At 40.2% G+C, this 21,933-nt stretch overlaps 2 protein-coding genes and 1 long non-coding RNA gene across 3 annotated transcripts in view; all 3 read right to left on the reverse strand.

Annotated features, from left to right (window-relative positions):
- The window catches only part of NIBAN1 (niban apoptosis regulator 1), a 188,273-nt gene that overhangs the window by 45,728 nt on the left and 120,612 nt on the right, over window positions 1-21,933 (reverse strand). The window lies entirely within an intron of this gene.
- On the reverse strand, window positions 1,575-15,130 carry LOC129653356 (uncharacterized). The gene is made up of 2 exons (XR_008715078.1): window positions 14,038-15,130; window positions 1,575-2,571 (listed from the first exon to the last, which is right to left on the reverse strand). It is a non-coding gene; the product is annotated as an uncharacterized LOC129653356 (long non-coding RNA).
- LOC129653354 (heterogeneous nuclear ribonucleoprotein A1-like) lies at window positions 16,484-17,810 on the reverse strand. Its single transcript, XM_055582932.1, has one exon. It carries the CDS (start codon window positions 17,793-17,795, stop codon window positions 16,755-16,757), a length of 1,041 nt encoding a protein of 346 aa, XP_055438907.1. The 5' UTR covers window positions 17,796-17,810; the 3' UTR covers window positions 16,484-16,754.

Raw genomic sequence — 21,933 nt, forward strand, 5'->3', positions numbered from 1 at the left:
TCCCATCTGTAGAAGCATCTTTCTACAGATAAAGGAAGAGGTTTACATTAGGGAACAAACCACTGGTGTTAGCTAGCATCCTAGCTTGACACATCCACAGAGTGTACTGCTGCCTGATGATGTTATCTGGGGATTTTCATCATCATCATTAATCATCACCAGTGATTAATAATAGCATCCACCTTGCACTTGTCAGAAGATGTTACAGTTTACATCTCATTTGATTCTCACAGCAATTTCATGAGACAGGCAAGCCAGATATAATCATTCCCAGGTAGAAAATGGAAAAAACAGAAAATCAAAGAAGTTTAAGTCATTGCCCAAGGTCAGATGAATACATAACTCATTTTATCAGGTCATCAAATGAAAGCTAAAATAATAGGCAGAAAACAATTTTTTGCTCCCATACAGACTCAGTATCAAAAGGGACCTAGCCTTACTTAAAAGTTCTAACTACAATAGAAGTTGTAACTACGTTTATGGAGGATAAAATATCTAAGTTTCCTGAGATATTTGGGAAAATATAACATTTTCCCAAAGACCTAAAAAACAAAGTTGACCCACGCTCCATTCCCTTCCTAAGAAGTACAGATGGCAGTCACAGACTTCTGGAACCCATTATCTGGTCCTGATTAAGAAAGAAGTTGAGCCCAACAGGGAGCTCCACTTGGGGCTTTGTGACAACCTAGAGGGGTGGGGGGAGGTGGGAGGGAGGTTCGAGAGGGAGGGGAAATGGTAGATTTACATTATTGCATAGCAGAAACCAGCACAACATTGTACAGCAATTACCCTCCATTTAAAAATTAAAGAAGGGGAGCCTAGCTAATCCATGGTCTCTTCCTTATGTTTGGTGAGGGTCAGTATATAATTTAGTCCTCAGATTCTTAGGGACCAGATCATTTTATGAAAACTAAGAACTTCAGCAGTCATGTACCAATAAAAACAGTGTCCACATTCCTGACCTATTACAAGAAGGGCCAGTGCTGCCAACAGAGTTCTTTTTCATTTCTGGGTTAGCTGAGCCCACGATACGTATTAACTTTGCAAAATTAAACCAAGAAACACTTTGAAAACATCTTGCTATTGGGGAGGCTGAAGGCCTATGACTCTACAGCAGCATATACCATCCCACTAAATGACCCACTGAATGTGGCTTTATACTTAGAGTAAATGTGTTTGGGGGCTTTCCTGGTGGCTCAGTGGTAAAGAATCTGCTTGACAATGCAGGAGACATGGGTTTGATCCCTGGGTTGGGAAGATTCCCTGGAGAAGGAAACTGGCAACCCATTTCAGCATTCTTGCCTAGGAAATCCCGTGGACAGGGGAGCCTGGCAGGCTACAGTCCATGGGGTCACAAGAGAGTTGGGTATAACTTAGCAACAAGCCACACAAATGTGTGTTTTTATTATGAAAACTCTTACACATTCACAATCATTATCAGTAAATTCCAAGGAGCAGCTTGTTTAATAGCTCAGCTACTGATGAGTTTAAGCAAAACATGACAAGATTACTGAATGGAATATTATGCAGTCACTAAAATAACAGTTACGATGACTTAGACACATTGTGGAAAAGCAGTTTGGGGAAAACTTTAATTGCTAAACCCAGGTTATAAAAATCACATACACAGCCTGATTAAGCAATATATACACCCATACGAGCAATGACCAGAAAGGAATGCATAGGAAATGGGAAAGGAGTTATGGGAACTTTGTGACTCAAACTTCATGAAATGTTGTATTATTAGCCTTAGGAAGATACCTGCTGATCGAGTGACTTTTTTGATTGTTTGCTTGTTTTACCAGTCCTCTCTTGACCATGAACAATATGGCCTCTCCGGAGTCGAAAGAGTCCTGTGGCACTTTGTCTCTTAAATTCTCAGAGCAGCTGCCAAATCATGGCACGTTCCATGATCCCAACATTCAGGGTCCATAATGAAGTGTCTGTAGAGTGCATTTAACTGACATGTGTGGAACAGCCTTTTTCTCCCTCAGGATGGGTGGAACTCGAGCCTGGCTCCTCATGCAGCCCATCGAGCAGTTTTCAGTGTGATTTCAGCAGAAGAGATCATGCTTTTTGTCCTCTCCTGAATCATACCGTTGAGTGCGGTTCACTCAGGTCTCTGCTGACTCCTTCAAGCGTCTTCTCTTCATAAATGGAGAGAACACTCTAACCTCTCAGAGCCCTTTGAGCTTGTCACAAATACCCTTTAGAGTGTTATTACCATCCTCTGTTTGCCATGAAAGCTGAACAGCCTCACAGGATGACATACGGTCCTTGAGGACGAGGACAGGCACATTCGTCGCCGTATCCTGACAGCACATGCCTGCCCCACATGCTCTTCTGAACAGACCAAGGAACAAAGAAATGAAGGACTCAATAATTCCGAGGCAGCACAGAGCAGTGAGGGTGACTGCCTGAGGGGAATACAAACTGGGTGGCTATTTCCACTTCTGCCAGTTTGGCTACGGGGCTTGAGGTGAGTTACTTTTTGCTCCTTCCAGACTAATTCATCTCACTTGAAATGAGAGGCTGTCGGGTCTCCTTTTCCAGCTGTGAAACAGTGTAATCCTACGATAAGCCACAATTACAGTTAGTTTATCAACATTCGGAGAGCGCTTTCCATGACAGTGTTCCAACCTGGGGATATAAAGTTCCAGCTGCGAGACCACTTTATCCTCCTCTTCCCATTACACCTTCTCTCTGTCTCGCAAGCAATGCATCTTTCTCTGAGCTATTAGAAAATAATACATTACATGTGTGGCTTTCACTACATATTCTATTGGCTAGTACTGGTCTAAGTTTCTGGATCCTCCCCTTCTCCCTTTCACTAACCCAAATAACGGTTCAGTTTTTGGTTGTTACCACTGAGCTCACCACCTGGGTATTTAATTAATTAAGCCAATAAAACAGTGAAAATACACATTTGCCATTTCATGATCTATGACAAGATTATAGTTAAACTGATTTGTCTCATGTAGAATCATTAACTTAAGTCATAATGGGCTTGGTCTCTAAAACATCCTTCTTTTCCCTTGAAAAAGTAGAACCTGCCTGATATCTCAGAACTTTTAACAAAAGCATCTCAATTTACAAAATCTTCCAGTTCTCCAGGAACAGTATACTAGTTTGGGTGTTTATTTAAGTACAAACTATAAGATCATTAAAAGATTCTGTCTCAGTCAGAAATTTCTTTTATGAAGTGCTACCAAACAAAACATTATATCCTTTATCCAAATCAGAACAATCAATTGGGATATAGGTCAGTTCTTGATTATCTTTGCTGATTAAGTAAAGCAATGACAATGATAATTCTTAAAACTGTGTTTGTTTCTGTGCTTTGTATATCTACATTTGAATTCAGAAGAGTTTGTTGTCCTCGTGCTTCAACTTCTATTAAAACAAAGAACAGATTAAAAAAAACAAAAACAGTAGTCCCAAGATGGCAGAAGAGCAGGTGGACGTGGAGTGCATCTCTTTCCATAGATGCATCAGAAATATATCTACAGAACTTAACCTGGTGGCATAGTGGATAAGAATCCACCTGCTAATTCAGGGGACAGGGGTTCAATCCCAGGTCCAGAAAGATTGCACGAGCCAAGGAGCAACTAAGCCCATTTGCGATAACTATGGAATCCCTGCTCTAGAGCCCATGAGCTGCAGCTACTGGGCCTGTGTACCACAACTGCTGAAACCCGTGCACCTAGAGCCTGCACTCTGCAACACGTGAAGCCGCAGCAATGAGAAGCCCGTGCACCACCATGACGAGTAGCCCCACTCAGTGCAACTAGAGAAAGACCATGCAAAGCAGCACAGACCCAGTGCAGCCAAAAATGAATACATTAATTGTTTTTTTTTTTTTTAAAGAAATACATTACAGATGCAACAGTTCCCACAGAACGTAGGCTGAACACTAGTAAAAGACCTTGATCACCAGAAAGGACCATGAAACAAAGAACAAAGTTGCCTGGTAGGGAACTAAACTGCTCTGCTAGTCTTCCTTCCTCACTTGGGCTTCCCTTGTGGCTGTGGCTCAGCTGGTAAAGAATCCACCTGCAATGCAGGGGACCTGGGTTCGATCCCTGGGTTGGGAAGATTCCCCTGGAGAAGGAAAAGGCTACACACTCCATTATTCTGGCCTGGAGAATTCCATGGACTGTATAGTCCATGGGGTCCCAAAGAGTTGGACACAACTGAGCAACTTTCACTTTAAGTGATGGCATCTCAAACTGATGTTGGTTCAAACAGCTTCCTTCTCTTTCCATCCTTTGTTCCTTATCCAGCCCCACCCCCCCCACACACACACTCTCACATGTATGCACACATGTGTACACACACCAAGCAGCTAATCTTTCCCTGGACTGCAGAAAGTAATCAATACTGGCTTTAAAGGCTTAAGAGAAGGTAAGAGAAAGGAAAATGCGAGGGCAAAGAGACTAGGCCAACGCTGTGCAGTAGAAGTATAATGAAAGCCACATATGCAATTTTAAATTTTATAGTAGCCATATCATAAAAGTAAAAAGAAAGGGGGGCTAAGATTAATAACATATTTTATTTAAACCAATATATCTAAAACATGTAAGCCATATAAAAATTATTTTAAAAATTATTAATGATATAGCTTGCATTCTTTTTTTTCTCATACTTAGTTTTTGAAATGTAGTGATTATTTCACACTTTCAGCATATTTTATTTCAGATTATCAATATTTCAAGTGATCAGTAGCCATATGTGGCCAGTGGCCATCATCTTAGACTGCAGGGCTCTGCATGTTCATGGTTTAAGTTCTATTATTTATCTGAACGGGAAGGAGGCAATAAAAGGGAGAGGACCACGGCACACCCAAACTGTATTCAAGCAGCATCATTACAAAGGAGATGTACTCAGATGTATTCCTACTCTAAATCAACAAAGAAGGAAGAAACCTGACTTTATAATTTCTCGTTACATACATAGACAGTTCATCTACTAGAACAATCCTAGGAGCACAATAATGCACAAAAATAAGGAATAAGATGATTTACAACAAGTCCCGTATGGATTAAGATTAGAGTTGAAGACCCTTGTCAATATATCTCACTCATAATCCCTGCTCTATGGGCAGTGAGGAATCCTTGTGGCTTTAACTTGGAGGGTTCTCTAACAACAGAGCCATATCATAATACTTCTGCTTAGCGTGGCTAACCACCAACGGACATATTAGATGAGATCATTTCCAAACAGGATACAGCCTTGCAACGATCTGCTATATTTGTAGCAGCAAATTGTTCACCCTTCTCTTATGTTGCACCAAAAAAGAAAAAACAGCTAAAATGCTTGATGGATTTAGGTGTCTCCAGTTCCTATTGTAGACAGTCTCAGGAGTTGCTATAGACTTCAATTATGTGATGTAATTAATTCATTTCATGGAACATATTTGGAAGAATCAACCTGATGATGTAATTCCCTTATGGTAAAACAGAGAAAGAGGAAATAAAAAGAAAGCCTCAATTCCTGTGTTGGAAATACCAAAGCTTCTGAATGCATGAGAGAGAGAGAAACATGTGTGCACATTTCTTATGTTGATTTGCTGTTGTTCACTCGCTAAGTTGTGTCCAACTCTTTGTGACCCCATGGACTGCAGCACACCAGGCTTCCCTGTCTTCCACTATCTCCCGGAGTTTGGTCAAACTCATGTCCAAGTTAAGTTGGGGATGCCATCCAACCATCTCATCCTCTGTCACCTCCTTCTCCTCCTACCCTCAATCTTTCCCAGCATCAGGGTCATTTGATGTGTTACTTATAAGCAAATATATCTTGAGTATTCACAGTTCTTAATGGTATTTTTACCACTAAGGAAGACATGATGGAATCATAGAACTAGAGTGGACTTTTAATGTCTAGTTCATTTCTTTACTAGTAGGGTAGCATTTATTTATTTAATAACTGAAACATCACATAAATTATTCCAGATCTATGATCATTATTAATCATAGTAAAGGCTAATATTTCTAATTTGTACATTTCATGCATGGGTTTACAAATCAAAATTAATCAAGTTTAAGTCATTCAGAAGACATTCTCTCAGTCTTTCTATATATCACACTTGAGAACACAAGAGTTCTTGTTCTCAGGCAGTTCTCTCTCATGGGTGACCTGCATTCCTCATGTTACAATTGAGAACATTTCTGTAAGTAGTATCTTCAGTGGAGTTGGAAATACCCTCGGAAGGTCATTATTGTGTCTTCCCCAACCTTTTCTTTTAAGCTGAGTAATACAACTATCTCTAATACTCCTTTCAGTTTTTATTTTTCAACCCCACACTTATATTTTTGAATCTCCTCTGATAGCACTCTACAACTCGACATTTCTTAAGTTTTAGGCTAGGTGTAGTTCTCCGTGTTTAATTCTGTGCATATTTAATATAACCATATTTTATACTGCAGCCTTCCCTCACTCCTTCACTTTCAGCACTCTTAAACTCTCTTAATCATTCCTACTATTTTTCCATAGTACCTATTACCTATTATCATATTTTATAACTTGCTTATTTACTGTATTTATGGATTCTTTCCCGTCTCCACCATTGGTCCCTAACTAGAACATAAGTGTCACAGAACAGAGGTCTTTGTTTTGCTCATTGCTGTATCTTGAGTCACTAGAAGAGTGCTTGGCACATAGTATGTACTCAAGAAATATTTTGTCAAATAAATAAATATAGGCCTGATCAACACAAATTCACAGTTTCTAATTAAATTAATGTATAAGTATTCATCTAGACACATGCTCCTAGTTGACTGGTAAGTAATTGGGCAGGACAATTAAAGGTCTAAATTTAAAATACATGTTTGTGTGTGTGCTAAGTTGCTTCAGTTGTGTACAAGTCTTTGCAGCTCTATGGACCACAGCCCACCCAGGCTCCTCTGTCCATGGGATTCTCCAGGCAAGGATACTGGAGTATTCCTCCAGGGGATCTTCCCAACCCAGAAGAACCCATGTCTCTCATGTCTCCGGCACTGGCAGGCAGGCTCTTTACCACTAGCACCACCTGGGAAGCCCAAAATAAATGTTTATTTTATTACAATAGAAAATAAAATTGGGTTATATTGGAAGTACTCACTCTTCAAGGAGTTTGTTACTCCTCAGGATCAAGGATTGGGAATACTGATTATTTCTGATTCATTCCCGTATTTTTTCTAATTATGACCACTGAGTCCACCAATCAAGAATATTCAGTTATGCTCACTCACTTGTCAATTTAAATATAGGTATCAAATATTAAATGTATTTTACCTGTTTTACAAGTTAGAGCTTATAATTTTAGATTAACAATTACTGTGCCTACATGCTATCTTGAGAAAATAGACCCAACTTCCATTTTTAAACAGCAATTTTAATGATGTAAGTTTATTTTTAATCCCTATTTTATCCCCAGTGGTTATTATGGCACCTAAAATATAGTAAGGGATATTTATTTATTTAATGAAAAATTATCCTGGCAAAGGGCTTCCCTGGTGGCTCATATGGTAAAGAATCTGCCTGCAATGCAGGAGACCTGGACTCAATCCCTGGGTTGGGAAGAAGCCCTGGAGAAGGGAATGGCAACCCACTCTAATATTCTAACTGGAGAATCCCACGGACAGAGGAGCCTGGAGGGCTACAGTCCATGGGGTCACAATGAGTCGGACATGAATGAAGTGACTAAAATACTTTTCAATCATAGCAAATGAGGGACAATTTGACCAAGGACATTTTGGAGGGAAAGTAACAAATACGCATATTCTAAAAAATTTTAAAGTAGGAAAAAAAGTGGTAACGACGGATGCAGAACCAAGAAAAATCATATTTCAACCAGAATCACCGCACCCATGGCCTAATCCCTATCACATATTCACTCTCACCAAACACTGGTTGAACATGTTCTATGTATGAGTCACTGTGAAGAATTCTCTGAATAGAAGGGAATAAGATTTGGTTCGGGGGCATGAAGTTTAGTGTAGGAAATAAGATAATTCCACCATCTGTTCACCACTCTATCCCCAGCACCCCAAACAGCCACAAGGCCGATGCTTAATTTGGTAAAAGTGGTACAAAGAAAGGATAATTATCCCTAAGGCAATAAAGGGTGTGATAAATGCTATCAGAGAAAGCAAAGGGCCCTCTGAGTTAAGAAGGGAAAGGAGTCTCTCTGGTTTGGGATGGGACTGTTTTCCTGGAACAGGGAGCTAAGTGGACGAGGACAGATTCAGGAGTGGCCGGTGGCAAGGTGTTCAAGGCAAACGGAGGAGCATGACCCAAAGCAAAGAAGCAACACGTAGAGCACGTACAACCGTCCTCCCCAAACAGCATTTCCTGTTTTAAAATATCTGAGTTACAGAATCTTCAAATCAACCTGCAGAAAGGGCTTTTGATTTATATTAGGTGCGGATATAAAATTAAAGGGTTATAAAGGCTTCTGAGAGAGTACAAAGTAGTGGACTTTGAAGTCCAAGAGGCCACCGGGTTTTCAGACTGTGACCAAGATGCTGTTGTGCTGTACGAGGTCCGTGCAAAGGACTGAGTACAGAGTCTGGCACTCAGTGGCTTGTCTACGGCAGCTAGCAGCTTCCCTTCCTGTCCTTCACTCAGGATCCTAACCGCATTCTCGAGTTACTTGGAAGGAAAAGCATACATTACAGGCATACCTTGGAGATACTGTGGTTCAGTTTCAGACCACTGCAATAAAGCAAATACCCCATTAAAGGAGTCACATGAGTGCTTTGGTTTCCCAGCACATATAAAAGGTATGTTTACAATATACTGTAGTCTATGAAGTGTGCAATAATAGTATGTCTTAAAAATGTATATACCTTGATTAAAAAATATTTTACTGCTAAGAAATCCTAACCATCATCTGAGACTTTCATAAGTCGTAATCTTTTTGCAATAGTAACATCAAAGATCACCATAACCATAATAATAAAGAAGCCTGAAATACTGCAAGAATAACTCAAATGTGATACAGAGACATGAAGTGAGCAAATGCTATTGGAAAAATGGGGCTGATAGACTTGCTTGACATGAGGCAACCACAAACCTGCAAGGTGTAAAAAATGCAATAGGTGCAAAGTGCAACAAAACAAGGCTTGGCTGTCAGCACTCTAGTCTACCCCCATCAGTGTGAATCCGGTCTTTAGAAATGAGTTTTTAAACTCCTCCACTGAATACGACATGTAACAAATTAACACTTTCTAAAGTAATTTATAAATTAATGTGATTCCAATTGGAATCCCAGCAGGCATTAATGAATAATAAGCTACAATGAATGTGAATTCACAAATAAGATGATATGCCTAAAGTAATCAAGAAAAATATAATATAAATGAACTGTAAGGGGAAACATTTTATCAGATATAAGAACATACAAGAAAAATCTACTGTAATAGAATCAAAATTGCATTAACATGGGAATGAATAGATCAATGGGAAATAAAAGAGAATACTTAGATAACCTAAAGATTTTATATATATAGATATAGATATTTAATTTTATATGACAGAGATAGTAGTGTATTCAGTTATTTAGTGGGGAAGGTTAGATTTAATAAATGGTGCTAGCCCAATTGATTATCCACTAATATACATACATATACATGATTTTCAAACAGCTAGAGACTTAAATGGGCTTCCTAAGTGGTGCTATGGTAAAGAACCCATCTGCCAGTGCAGGAGACATAAGAGAGACAGGTTCGATCCCTGGGTTGGGAAGATCCCCTGGAGAAGGAAATGGCTACCCACTCTGGTATTCCTGCCTGGAGAATCCCATGGACAGAGGACCCTGGAGGGCTACAGTCCATAGGGTGGCAAATAGAGTTGGACACAACTGAAGTAACTTAGTACACACAGAGACTTAAACATTAAAAATAAAACAATATAAAAACTTTAAGATATATCAAGGAAAATTACATATCTAATCCAGGGACAGAGGAAATCTTAACCAAGGTAGAAAATCCAAAAGCCATAAAAAAAAAAAAGATATATCTGACTGCATAAAAATAAGATATCTTTGTATGGCAAAGTATATCATAATTAAAGCTTAATGACAATATTATCAGTTAATGACAACAGATAAATGATGAATTTGAGGGAAATGTTTTAAATGAAGAGACAGAAAAGAGTTAAGCTCTTATAAGAAAATAACAAAAATAGAGAGTGGAGGGTAGAGAACAAAAGAATGAATGAATGAATGAAAATGGTCAAAGAGCATCTATGGGTGATTCACATAAAAGTAAATTAAAAGGCTGATAAATACTGGATAATAAGCTTGGACTCGCTGGTAGTCAAAGGAAGGGCAGACGACTACTACTAAGTCACTTTGTGTCCGACTCTGTGCGACTCCATAGATGGCAGCCCACCAGGCTCCCCCGTCCCTGGGCTTCTCCAGGCAAGAACACTGGAGTGGGTTGCCATTTCCTTCTCCAATGCATGAAAGTGAAAAGTATAAGTGAAGTCGTTCGGTCGTGTCCAACCCTCAGTGAGAAGGGCAGTCTAGGTTTCAAGGAGATTCCCTCCTCCCTTATCAGCTTGACACAGCAGGAAAAGAGCAAAAAGGCCTTTTGGAGACAGGGATGCAGGAAAAAGAGTGCTCTCATACACTATAGAAATGTGAATTTTTATAATTCATCTTAAGATTAATCTGGCAGTATTTACTAAATTAAAAATACATTTAGCTTTAAACCTAGCAATCCTACTTCCTGGACACTGACTGCCTCAGAGAAAAAAAGAACATGAGGATCCATGCACAAGGATATGTATTTAACCATAGATTATAGTGGTCAAGGAAGCAAAGTTAAGGCCATCAGTAAAAGAATGGTTGAATAACATACCATAACATATCATATGGCCCTTAACAAATGAATCATAACCATGTCAAGTGACTTGAATAGATTTCCATGAGGCCCTATTGAGTAAAAAAAAGGCAGAAAAGAATGTATTACATAGTTTTATTTTAAAAAACCACTGACCACAAAAACCCTGTAATGTATGTATGCATATGAAAAAAATATGGAATGATACAGGGTTTTTAATATGGTTTACAGAGAAATGAAGAGGATAGGAAGAAGAGTGCAAACAAAAAAGCCTAGAACTTACGATATGACCCAATTTATGCATTTATAAAAAATATATGTGTGTTATATATATATATATATTATATATGGGTAGACAGATAGATGAGAGAAATTTAAAATAAAACAAAAAGGGGGAAACAACATTTGTCCCCCAAAATCATGTAGTTCACTAAAACTGCCTGCTGCCTGCAAATTGGTCCTCTGCCCACCCACGTTTATCAATGCTGCTTTTCCTCCACATGATCCTGGGGTAGGCACCCAGCCTCCATGTGTCCTTCTCTATCAAACGATGGCAGTGGAGCACATGATCACCAAGGTTCTCTCCAGCCCTGGCATCATCATCTGATGCCTCTGAGAACACAAGTCTATGTTTATATTTCCCTGGTAACCATGTAGCCTATAGAAATAAACCAATGAGGGTCAGAAAGCAGAAGCTGGCTACATCCCACTACCCTATTTCTGTTTTACTCGTTCTCTTTTTAAAAATGTTTCCTTGGCTAAGTAATCAGGCCAAAGCTTATTTTTATGATGCTATGAAACCATCACCATGGTGGGGACGCACGCTCACTTGTGGTGCATTTGCTGGTTTACTTTGCCATGTTCACTGAATTTCTGTTAGACGAGTGCTGGTCACCAAATAGGCATGTGAAGGAAGGGCTGGGTGCAAGCCTCCTGAACAGCATGGTGAGAACTCCAGCACTGCTCATCTGGGAACTAAGGCCCGGAGCAGGTGAAGGGACGGCTGAGCACGGTGTACACAAGGCAATCAGCCTTTGCTGCACCCCCATCACCTCATGGCTTTTCAGATGATCAGTGATCAGCACCCACGTGCCCCTGCACATCAGAGGCATGAGGAATTGGAACCAAAGCTAGAACGTTAGGGCAGAATGGATTAGGGTGAGATGGGGGTGAGGGCAGTGGACAGGTCAGAACAAGGACTGTAGATAACAAAGAGAGAAAGAGAAAATAAGAAAAGGTTACAAGAACAGGCCCTTTCTAGAATAGTTGAAATTAAACCCAAGAACTGTGGTGTCGAGTGGGGTTGGAATTATAGCTACAGGGATAATACAGGCTGGAATTGTGGGCAGAGGGAGCAAAGAGGAGGATGATACGCCTTGATGGGCATTCACAGATATGAAAAGCTGCAGGCAGTTGGCAATAAGCAGGGGAGTTCAGCAGGAAGTGGTGATGGTAGTTGAGTCACTAAGTCGTGTCTGACTCTTGTGAGCCCGTAGACTGTAGCCCACCAGGCTCTTCTGTTCATGAGATTCTCCAGGCAAGAATACTCGAGTGGGTTGCCATTTTCTTCTTCAGGGGATCTTCCTGACCCAGGGATCAAACTTGGGTCTCCTGAACCGTATGCAGGTTCTTTACTGACTGAACCACCAGGGAAGTCCCAGTAGGAAGTACATATGCCCTAAATGTAGCACTGGGAGAGGGAGACGGGGATGACAGAGTAGGTGACTCCCTCAGATTCCCAGAGTTTAAAAAAAAATTAATTTTGTAAACTTGATGAAAATTTCAAAATATTGTAACATCAACTTTAAACATTGCAAAATTGTGACTTAAATGTCACCACTTTCATTTATCCTCAGTCATCATGACAAAAAAGTGTTTTATTAGAAGAGAAAATAAAATGATGAAAAGCTGCGAACACTGTTTATGGGATGACATTACAAACACTGACATGTTATTTTATGAAAATATTTTTCTCTCTTAAAAACAGTTATAATGTATGATATGCATTCAGCATTTACTGTACGTCATTGTACTAAGTACTCTCTTGCATTATTATCTCATGTGATTTTCACTACATGAGGTCAGCACTATAAGTACCTCTCCCTTACTGATGGAAAATTGAAGAGTAATAAAGGTAAGTAACACAGCTCCTAAGAGAGGCTCCTAAAAGATGAAGCCAATATTTGAATTCAAAATAATACGACTCCATATCACCATGTCATAACACTCTCCACAAAGAGAAAATCCACTTGAATAATGCAAAGTTTCAGAGCAAGTTTTTTGCTGAAAGCCTACTTCATGAAGAGACATACACCATCATGTTCCCCCCAAAATATGTGCCCACAAATGTTTCAGTCATGCAAGGCCTATGGTCCACGTTGTTTGAAAAAATGCATGGGTCAAACTAAATATCAGAGCTCTTATTTTCAAGTATTTTGTAGACAAGTGGTCAAGAAGCTTTTTCTGTAAAAGACAAAATAGTAAATGTTTTAGGCTTTGAAGGCCACATAGTCTCTGCCGCAACTACTCAACTCTACCAGAGTATTGCAGAAGCAGTCACAGGATACCTGGGTGAACAGTGCGGCTCTGTTTTTACATGAAAACAGATGGTGGCCCAAGGTGGCCTATAGGTCACAGCTTGCCAAATCTTGCTCTAGACCACGTGTTTGTTCTTCAAGGCTAATTTGCCATGTTACTCCTTCAGAGAATCTCTCCCTCTGGACCAAGCTAAATCAAGTCCTTCTATTATAATGTTCTGGTGCATCTTTCACACACACACAGCTGAACTTTTTTTCTTTATTATTACTAGCTTGTAACATCTAGGAAGGTGGGGGTCATGTCTATTTTGTATCCCACTGGATTCTCAGAACCTAGCAAATGCTCAAGACATAAAAAGATGCTCAGTGAGTATTTGTTGGCAGAAGGAAGGGAGGGAGAAAGAGGGACAGGGAGGAAGGGAAGGAGGAAGGAAGGGAGGGAAGAAGGGGGCAAGAAAAAGAAGGAAGAAAGAGAGGGAGGGAGGAAGGGAGGGAGGGAGGCCGATAGAAGCTTCTCACACTTCACATGCTTCCGTGTTCCAGAGTAGAATTAGTGTGCTTCAGAAAGCCTCCTTCCCCAGCACCGCTGTGACAAGCATTGTGCAGTCTTAAGGCACCATTAGAAATCAAAATGTTCCAGCATGCTTTTACATAATAGAAAAACAAATTCTTACCTTTTTTTAATCTGTAGGTGCAAGGACACACATTTTGAAAGGTCATTCTACCATTCGAGGAGTGGAAAGAATGATAAGATCCATCTGGTCTTTCCTTGTATCACGCCAACATTTGGCTACGTCAAAGTACCCAGTATTAGAAAATCTGACCTTCCCCTGGTGCTGCCTATTTAGCCTTAAATTCTCCCTCTGCCCGGTTAACATCAGCCACTATATTGTGATGGAAAGTGATTAGTCAACCTACCAGTCTGGCTAATACTTTCTATCTCTCTGTCTCTTTTTTTTTTTCCTACTACTTTATTATTTTAATTTTTATTTTATATTGGCATACAGCTGATAAACAATGTTATGACAGTTTCAGGTGGGCAGCAAAGGGACTTAGCCATACATACACAAGTATCCATTCTCTTCCAAACTCCCCTCCCACCTAGGCTGCCAAATAATACCGAGCAGAGTTCCCTGTGCTGTAACAGTAGGTACTTGTTGCTTATCCATTTTAATCTATAGCAGTGTGTGTACATGTCCATCCCACACTCCCTAACTATCCCTTCTCCCCATCCTTCCCTCCTGGGAACCATAAGTTCATTCCCTAAGTCTGAAACACTACATCTCTTGATCTTCTTCACACCACTTCCTAGTTGGTGTGCAAACTCTCACCAGGTTTTATTAAGCTAATATTATAAGCCTCCTCTAAGGAGCTCCAAGAACTTCATGTCTAGGGGCTGACCCTCACTTCTCACCACAATACTATAGGTGTTATGGGTTGACTTGCCCAAAGCCCTCTGCCTCACGAAGACTTGGAGCACTAAGGCAACTCCCCTTTCCTACCCCATCAATTGGAGAAACTGCCACCTTATTTGTAGAAGGATAAAAAGAAGAAAGATGAGATTATTTTTGTTTTCATTCTGGCAGATATGAGACAAACTTGAGGCTTCACCTCAGTCATTCTGGAAGATCATTCCAGATCATTCCTTCTCGTAGAAGAATAATGTGATGGCAAACTTAGAAATGCATGTAATAGATGCTACTCAGGGGCTTTCACTGAGCTCAAGTTTAATTTTTAGTAATTTTGAATTATAGATTCGATGTCTATTTTTAATTAAATAAAACTACTAGAAGCGAGTAACTGCAATTGCATTTCAGAATCTGGACTGCCAACATTTATAATATCATATATTATATCATATAATATCATATATGAAATGAGTCACCAGTCCAGGTTCAATGCACGATACTGGATGCTTGGGGCTGGTGCACTGGGATGACCCAGAGGGATGGTAGGGGGAGGGAGGAGGGAGGAGGGTTCAGGATTAGGAACGCATGTATACCTGTGGCAGATTCGTTTTGATATATGGAAAAACCAATACAATATTGTAAAGTTAAATAAAATAAAATAAAAAATAAATAAATTAAAAAAAAGCAAAAAAAAGAAACACAGGTCTTTTGGAGCAAAACAAAATATGTTTAATCCTTCTCCTATGTGACAGAAGATAGTTGAAGACTTTTCTCCTTTCCTCAATCTTTGTGAGGTCACCTGTCCAGTTTTCTCATCATATAGCCTAGTTTCCTGACCTTGTCTTTTCATCACTTCTCTGAACACACTCTAGTACATTGCCACAGCAAGAACACAGATCTGTGCGTGAATCGGGCTGAGTTATTTAATAACTTTGTGACCTTAAAGGAGTTTCTTAATTTCCATGAGTCTCAGTTTTTTCATCTGCAAAATGAAGTAATTTTGCAGATGAAAAAAAAGTAAATTCGGCTAAAAAGTAATTCTTCTTAAAATCATCATGGGGACTGATAGATCATATATCAACCACCCAGTACATTGCTAGGTATAGCAGGCATTATTCCAGTTATTCCATTATTCCCGGATGGGATAAGAGTTCAGAAGCCAATTCAATGTGAGAGGGAAAGTCTATAAAGGTGAAGAAATATTGTTTGTGTTCTTCTTTTGTTAAGTTACTTATTCAAAAGTGAAGGTAAATTTACAATTACCAATATGACTGTAAAGGATTATATGCAAAATGACAACAGGTGTACAAAAATAATAACAAATTTTTTAAACAAAAAGGAAGGATATTTAATAGGGCACAACCAGCAAAACCATTAATTTAAATAATAACATAATGCAACAAATTTCACTTTGCCTGGCCAGTTTTAGTAGTCAGAAATATGACTAGTAAGATAGATTTTCACCAAATATCCAAATAATAAGCCAAAAGTACTCTTCTATACCAAGAATAAAGACTAAACAGGAATGATATGAAGTGATAAGGAGCATGAGAAAAAGTTGCAAAGGTGATGCACTTTGGGAGAAATGGAAAATAAGCAAATAATACACAGTCAAGTGGAAAGTCAAGGAAGAAAGCTGAGGCTTCCAAGGAACTTGCCTTTGCTGTTAATACAAATAAAATGGACCCTCCTCCCAATACTCTGTATAGTTTTTTGTTTTTTTTTAAAAGACATTTATTCAGCGTCATGATCAGACTATTACATTTAGCAATCAACAGCATGGGTGCAAAAAAAAAAAAAATCTACATTAAAACCCTTTGTTGGAATGCTTTACACTTTCCACAGATCAGAAACTAAAATAACCTGTTATACAATTAGTCACGAGTACAGTCCTCGAGTTTTTTGCCCATACACATGAGTATTGTCTAAAACATGTCTTCTTTGTAGCAGCTAGGCCCTGCCACCACTGTGCTTGGCTGAGTTCACAAATCTGTGGTAACCTGTAGCTTCCCTGTCACTTCTCTGGCTCTCCTCTCCTGCTGAGCTTTGTTTCCTGGCAGTAATGAAAACCTGCCACTGCCGTAGCTCCTGCTGCTGCTGGAGCCACCATAGCCACCTTGGTTTCGTGGTTTGGCAAAGTATTGGCCTCCACCACTATAGGGGCCAGAATTTCTGCCTCCAAAGTTTCCTCCTTTCATGGGTCCAAAATTTGAAGATTGATTGTTGTAATTGCCAAAATCATTGTAGCTTCCGCCACCTCCAAAATTGCTTCCGTCATTACCAAATCCATTATATCCATCCCCACTGCCACCATATCCGCCACCACCACGGCTGCCACCAAAGCCACCTCGACCACTGAAGTTTCTTCCACGACCAAAGTTGTCATTCCCACCAAAACCACCTCCACGACCGCCACCAAAGTTTCCAGAACCACTTCGACCTCTCTGGCTGGATGAAGCACTGGCCATCTCTTGCTTAGACAGGGCTTTTCTCACTTCACAGTTGTGGCCATTCACAGTGTGGTATTTCTGAATGACAATCTTGTCTACGGAGTCATGGTCATCAAAGGTTACAAAAGCAAAGCCTCTCTTTTTGCCACTGCCTCGGTCAGTCATGATTTCAATTACTTCAATTTTCCCGTACTGTTCAAAATAATCTCTCAGGTGATGTTCTTCAGTGTCTTCTTTAATGCCACCAACAAAAATCTTTTTCACAGTTAAGTGGGCGCCAGGTCTTTGAGAATCTTCTCTTGAGACGGCCCTCTTTGGTTCCACAACTCTTCCGTCCACCTTGTGTGGCCTTGCATTCATGGCCGCATCCACCTCCTCCACCGTGGCGTATGTGACAAACCCGAAGCCTCTGGAGCGCTTGGTGTTTGGATCCCTCATTACCACACAGTCTGTGAGCGTTCCCCATTGCTCAAAATGGCTCCTCAGACTCTCATCGGTTGTTTCAAAGCTCAATCCTCCGATGAAGAGCTTCCGCAGCTGTTCAGGCTCTTTGGGAGACTCTGATTTAGACATGACGGCAGTGGAGGCAGGGAAGACTTCAACGATGCTTTCTCGGCGGCGTCCACGGGCAGAAAGGAGTAACCTCTCTGTATAGTTATAATAGCTACTCTTATCATTTCAGACACTTCAACTAATGACCTCCTCCCTAAGATTATTCATTCAGTTAAAAAAAAAAAAAGGAAAAAAGAAAATGTGTGCCTACTTAATATACCCCAGGCCCAGGGCTGGAACGGAGATGAATTAGTAGATAGGCACTGGCCTAGCCTCCAGGAGTTTCTAATTTTTGAAGTCAGACAAGTAAGCAGTCAATGATGTTATAATGTTGTAATACTGGGAGGAAAGAGGGAAGGACAGATGGATGGACAGACAGAAAGAAGGAAATCAGAGGGGCTTTCATCTGGCCCTGATAGACTAAGGAAGGCTTTCCAGGGGAATAACACATAAGCCAAGGCCTTCAGAAAGTCAAACTAGGAATCCGCAACGGAGCTACTAAAGCGGGATTTAGTTCTAAAGAGACAGTAAGAACAGTGTTGTAATTCTAGGATATGTTCTTTGGAGGAAAGTTAAGAAGACAAGAAATAAAATTTCAAGATTATAATGTGTAACGGTCCATTTATTTCCAATTGTTAGCTCCCTATTATAATATTTCAGTTTCAAATCTGCCCCCTTCTCTTCAATTATGAAATTCACATTTCTAGGAACATCTTAATTAGAGTATAGTGGCTTAGAGTCCTAACCTGGTAAAAGGAAAAATGTTTGAGTAGAGTAGTACCCTGTTTATTTAAAATCACCAAATATGGATCTAGAAATCAGAAAAGGAATCAAAAATGGGATAACTTTAGACCACCTCCTCTGTCTACTCATCTATGTTGGGAATTTCCCTATACTTATTTCATAAATGACCAAACCCAACTATAAACGTCCATCAACCTAACACAAAATGAATGATATTAATTATACTTAGAACTTTCTGGCAATCCTAAGAAGATTTTGTTTGCAAGATCTGTTATAGAAGAAATAATAGAAGTTTTGCACTTGTTTCTGTCAACAAGAATTCAATTTATTTTTCATTTTAATGTTGCTCATTGGCCAGCACAGATGCAGGTAAATTGATTTATTTTATAGTCAAACACTAAATATGATGACATGCATCTGCATAAAAGATACACAATGCAGCACCTACACTAAGACAGCAATGCCAGCAAGGCCAACCAGAAAGCTGGGATATAGTCCCCACCACACAACACACAATACACACACACACACACTACTCTACACATATCAAAAGTGGCCCAGCTGTAATACTGCATGCCCTCAATGAATGGCCTTGTTGCACAATGTTGTGGTTTCAGACTAGGGCACATAGTGCCAGGAAGTACAGCTCACTCTGTGTGTGTTAAGCTTCTTCTGATAAGAAGAGCGAGGCGGATGCAAGCCACCTATGTTCTTGGCAAGAATGACTCATTACAATTACCCAAAGGAGTCTATAACTTTTTGGAGAGGGTTTTGCTTCTCACAACTTGAAAATATCTCATTAGATGTCTTAAACAGTAGGAAAGAACAGAAGAGGGGAGACCTTCAGCTATCACTCTCCTCACAAGGAAGAAGGAAAGGACAGTGGCTAAGATGTCTGAGAGACGCACGTGTGGGTTGATCCACCATGTTTTCAGGAGCTAAACCACTTCAAGTTGGGCAAGAGTTGACTTGAGATGAGATGGAATGAAGTAAAATGATGTTCCTGGTCTACTTCCTAGTTCTGTTATTCCACCTGTCCTTGACAGTCAGAAGAAAATAATTAGGTCCCAAACTCTCTACTATCAATTGAATGGACTAGCCCTACAATTGAGTCTTGTTTACAAGCAGTGGCTGTATGTTTGAGGTTGGTTTCCTCCCACCCAGCATCTAAGACAATGCTCTGGATATGGTAGTTACTTAATAAGGGGTCTTTTGTTCCAAATTTTGCCTACCTTGTCATTTAAGGTGTCATTTATGCCTGGCATAGATACACAAAACTAGAAAATTGGTTATCGCCAGGCCAGGCGTTTGTGCCACCCTCTGCCTTCTATGGAAAACTGGGGAAGGAACAGGGAACTCCAAATGAAGAGAAGTTTCAGTTCTTTTCTTAGTTTTCTCTTCTCAGTTGGTACTTGCATAGGCTGTACCCTGATTTCCCACAGGAAAGGGAACTTTGACCAAGCGAGTGGCTTGATCAAAAATGGCTATTATGATGTCAACGCTCCTCCCCAACTTCCTTCTCTTTCATTCCCTTTCTAAGCCCCTTAAAATAGGAAGGTCCTACTAACAGGCAGATGGTGGTCACTTGAAGCATAATTTGTGGTCTCCAAAAGAAAACACTAAAAAAAAATCAGGTCAAGTCAGGACTCCCCTTCAGCAAAATCAATATAGGAATCCAGCTAGCATAAGAAAATGTTAAAAGAAAAATATATATATATACAGGCTATGTACTTAAAGCATACAGAGATGGTAATACAGAAGTACTACGAATTTTCATTTTCACCCCTACAATATATCCCAATATACCCCCAAATTATTCTCAGCTGTATATTTGCATAAGCCAAGAAAACTCTGATTTTGGAAGAGCATTTTTATAGTATACAGTTTGCTACAAGAACACCCATCTGGGTCAGGGCACAATTTCACATTTAAAAAAAAGAGCAATTATCCCTCAATTAAAAGTAAGTCATGTTTTTTAAAAGGCAGAGAAGAGACTGAATTTCTGTATCTTAATTGTCACCTGAGTTTCAGCAAATGTACAGCCGCTCACTTCCCTCTCAGATAGATAACATGAAATTAATTATGCCGGCATGGATCAGTGAGAAGGGACTATCCTCACATCATTTGGGCCGAATAAAGAATTGGACTAGATTTTTCGAACAGCAGCTAGTCATATAATGAGCACACAACAGGTGCTTAATAAGCACTTGTTCACTGAGAAGGCACAGTGGCCCGGCAGGTGTGATAGAGCCGAACTTTGGAGTCAGATGGCCTGTGCTTAAAATCTTGTCTTCCTGGCTGCCTCAGAATCCTCATCTATAAAATGAAGGTCTGATGACAACGGTGTTCACCTCACAAGACTCTTGTGAGAGTTAAACGAGTTAATACAGTGGTTTTCCAAGTCTGGTTGACCAGGAGTATCAGTATCACCCAAGAACATGGTAGAAAAGAAAATTCTTAGGACTCAGCTCTTAGACCTGCTGATTCATAAACTTTGGAGCTAGCGCCCAGCAATCTGTGCTTTAACAGGCCTTCCAGGGGATTCTGATGCCACCAAAGTTGGAGGCTCACTGGGTTTACACCTGTAAGCAAACATCTCGGTTCACTTTGTTCCCAAACTCAGAGGAGCACTCAGGGAGCCCTCAACATTTAAAAGCAGCACCAAGTTAACTCAAGTTTTCAAAACCCAAGATTCTTCTGCTACTGTGAGAAGTGTCCTCCCTATACACGGAGGAAGGAGTCTCCTCAACCCGAAGACAGAGGGACACCAAGAAGAATTCATACAAACAGACCTTGCTTAGGTCCCCCAGTGTACTGCATGCATGCGTGCTCAGTCGTGTCCAACTCTCTGTGACCCTATGCACTTAGCCCACCAGGCTTCTCTGTCTACGGGATTCTCCAGGCAAGAGTACTGGAGTGGGTTGCTGCTTCCTCCTCCAGGGGATCCTCCCAGCCCAGGGATTGAACCTGCATCTCCTGTGTCTCCTGCACTGCAGGTAGATTCTTTATCACTGAGCCATTGAGGAAGCCTCAGTTTACCACACTTAGTTCATACTCTTTGACCTATCATATCTTTCCATGACTTTCCATTCTTCATCACACTCAGCATAAAAACACTCAGGTTTAACCATTTCTTCAGGTCTTCATTTCCTTGTAAAGGCTCCCACGTCACCTAAAACTTACATTAAAGAAATGTATAAGCTTTTCTCCTGTTAATCTGTCTTTGTTAGTCTAATATTCAGACCCAGCCAGGGACCCTAAGAGGGTGGAGAAAAGTTTTTTCCTCCCATGCAACAGTTAGAAGAGGACACAGGCAGAAGGGGAAAGAGTCCATCTTTTAAAGGAGATCATCCATCTATACATACTAAGGTACAAGCTTGGCAGAGGGAGCTGTTACATAAAACTAGATAATTCA

Source organism: Bubalus kerabau, chromosome 5 (assembly GCF_029407905.1).
Source record: "Bubalus kerabau isolate K-KA32 ecotype Philippines breed swamp buffalo chromosome 5, PCC_UOA_SB_1v2, whole genome shotgun sequence".
NCBI classification, from domain to species: domain Eukaryota; kingdom Metazoa; phylum Chordata; class Mammalia; order Artiodactyla; family Bovidae; genus Bubalus; species Bubalus kerabau.

Coding starts and splice junctions, on each gene's coding strand:
- LOC129653354 (XM_055582932.1), bottom strand. CDS start 17,795: ATGTCTAAATCAGAGTCTCCCAAAGAGCCTGAACAGCTGCGGAAGCTC.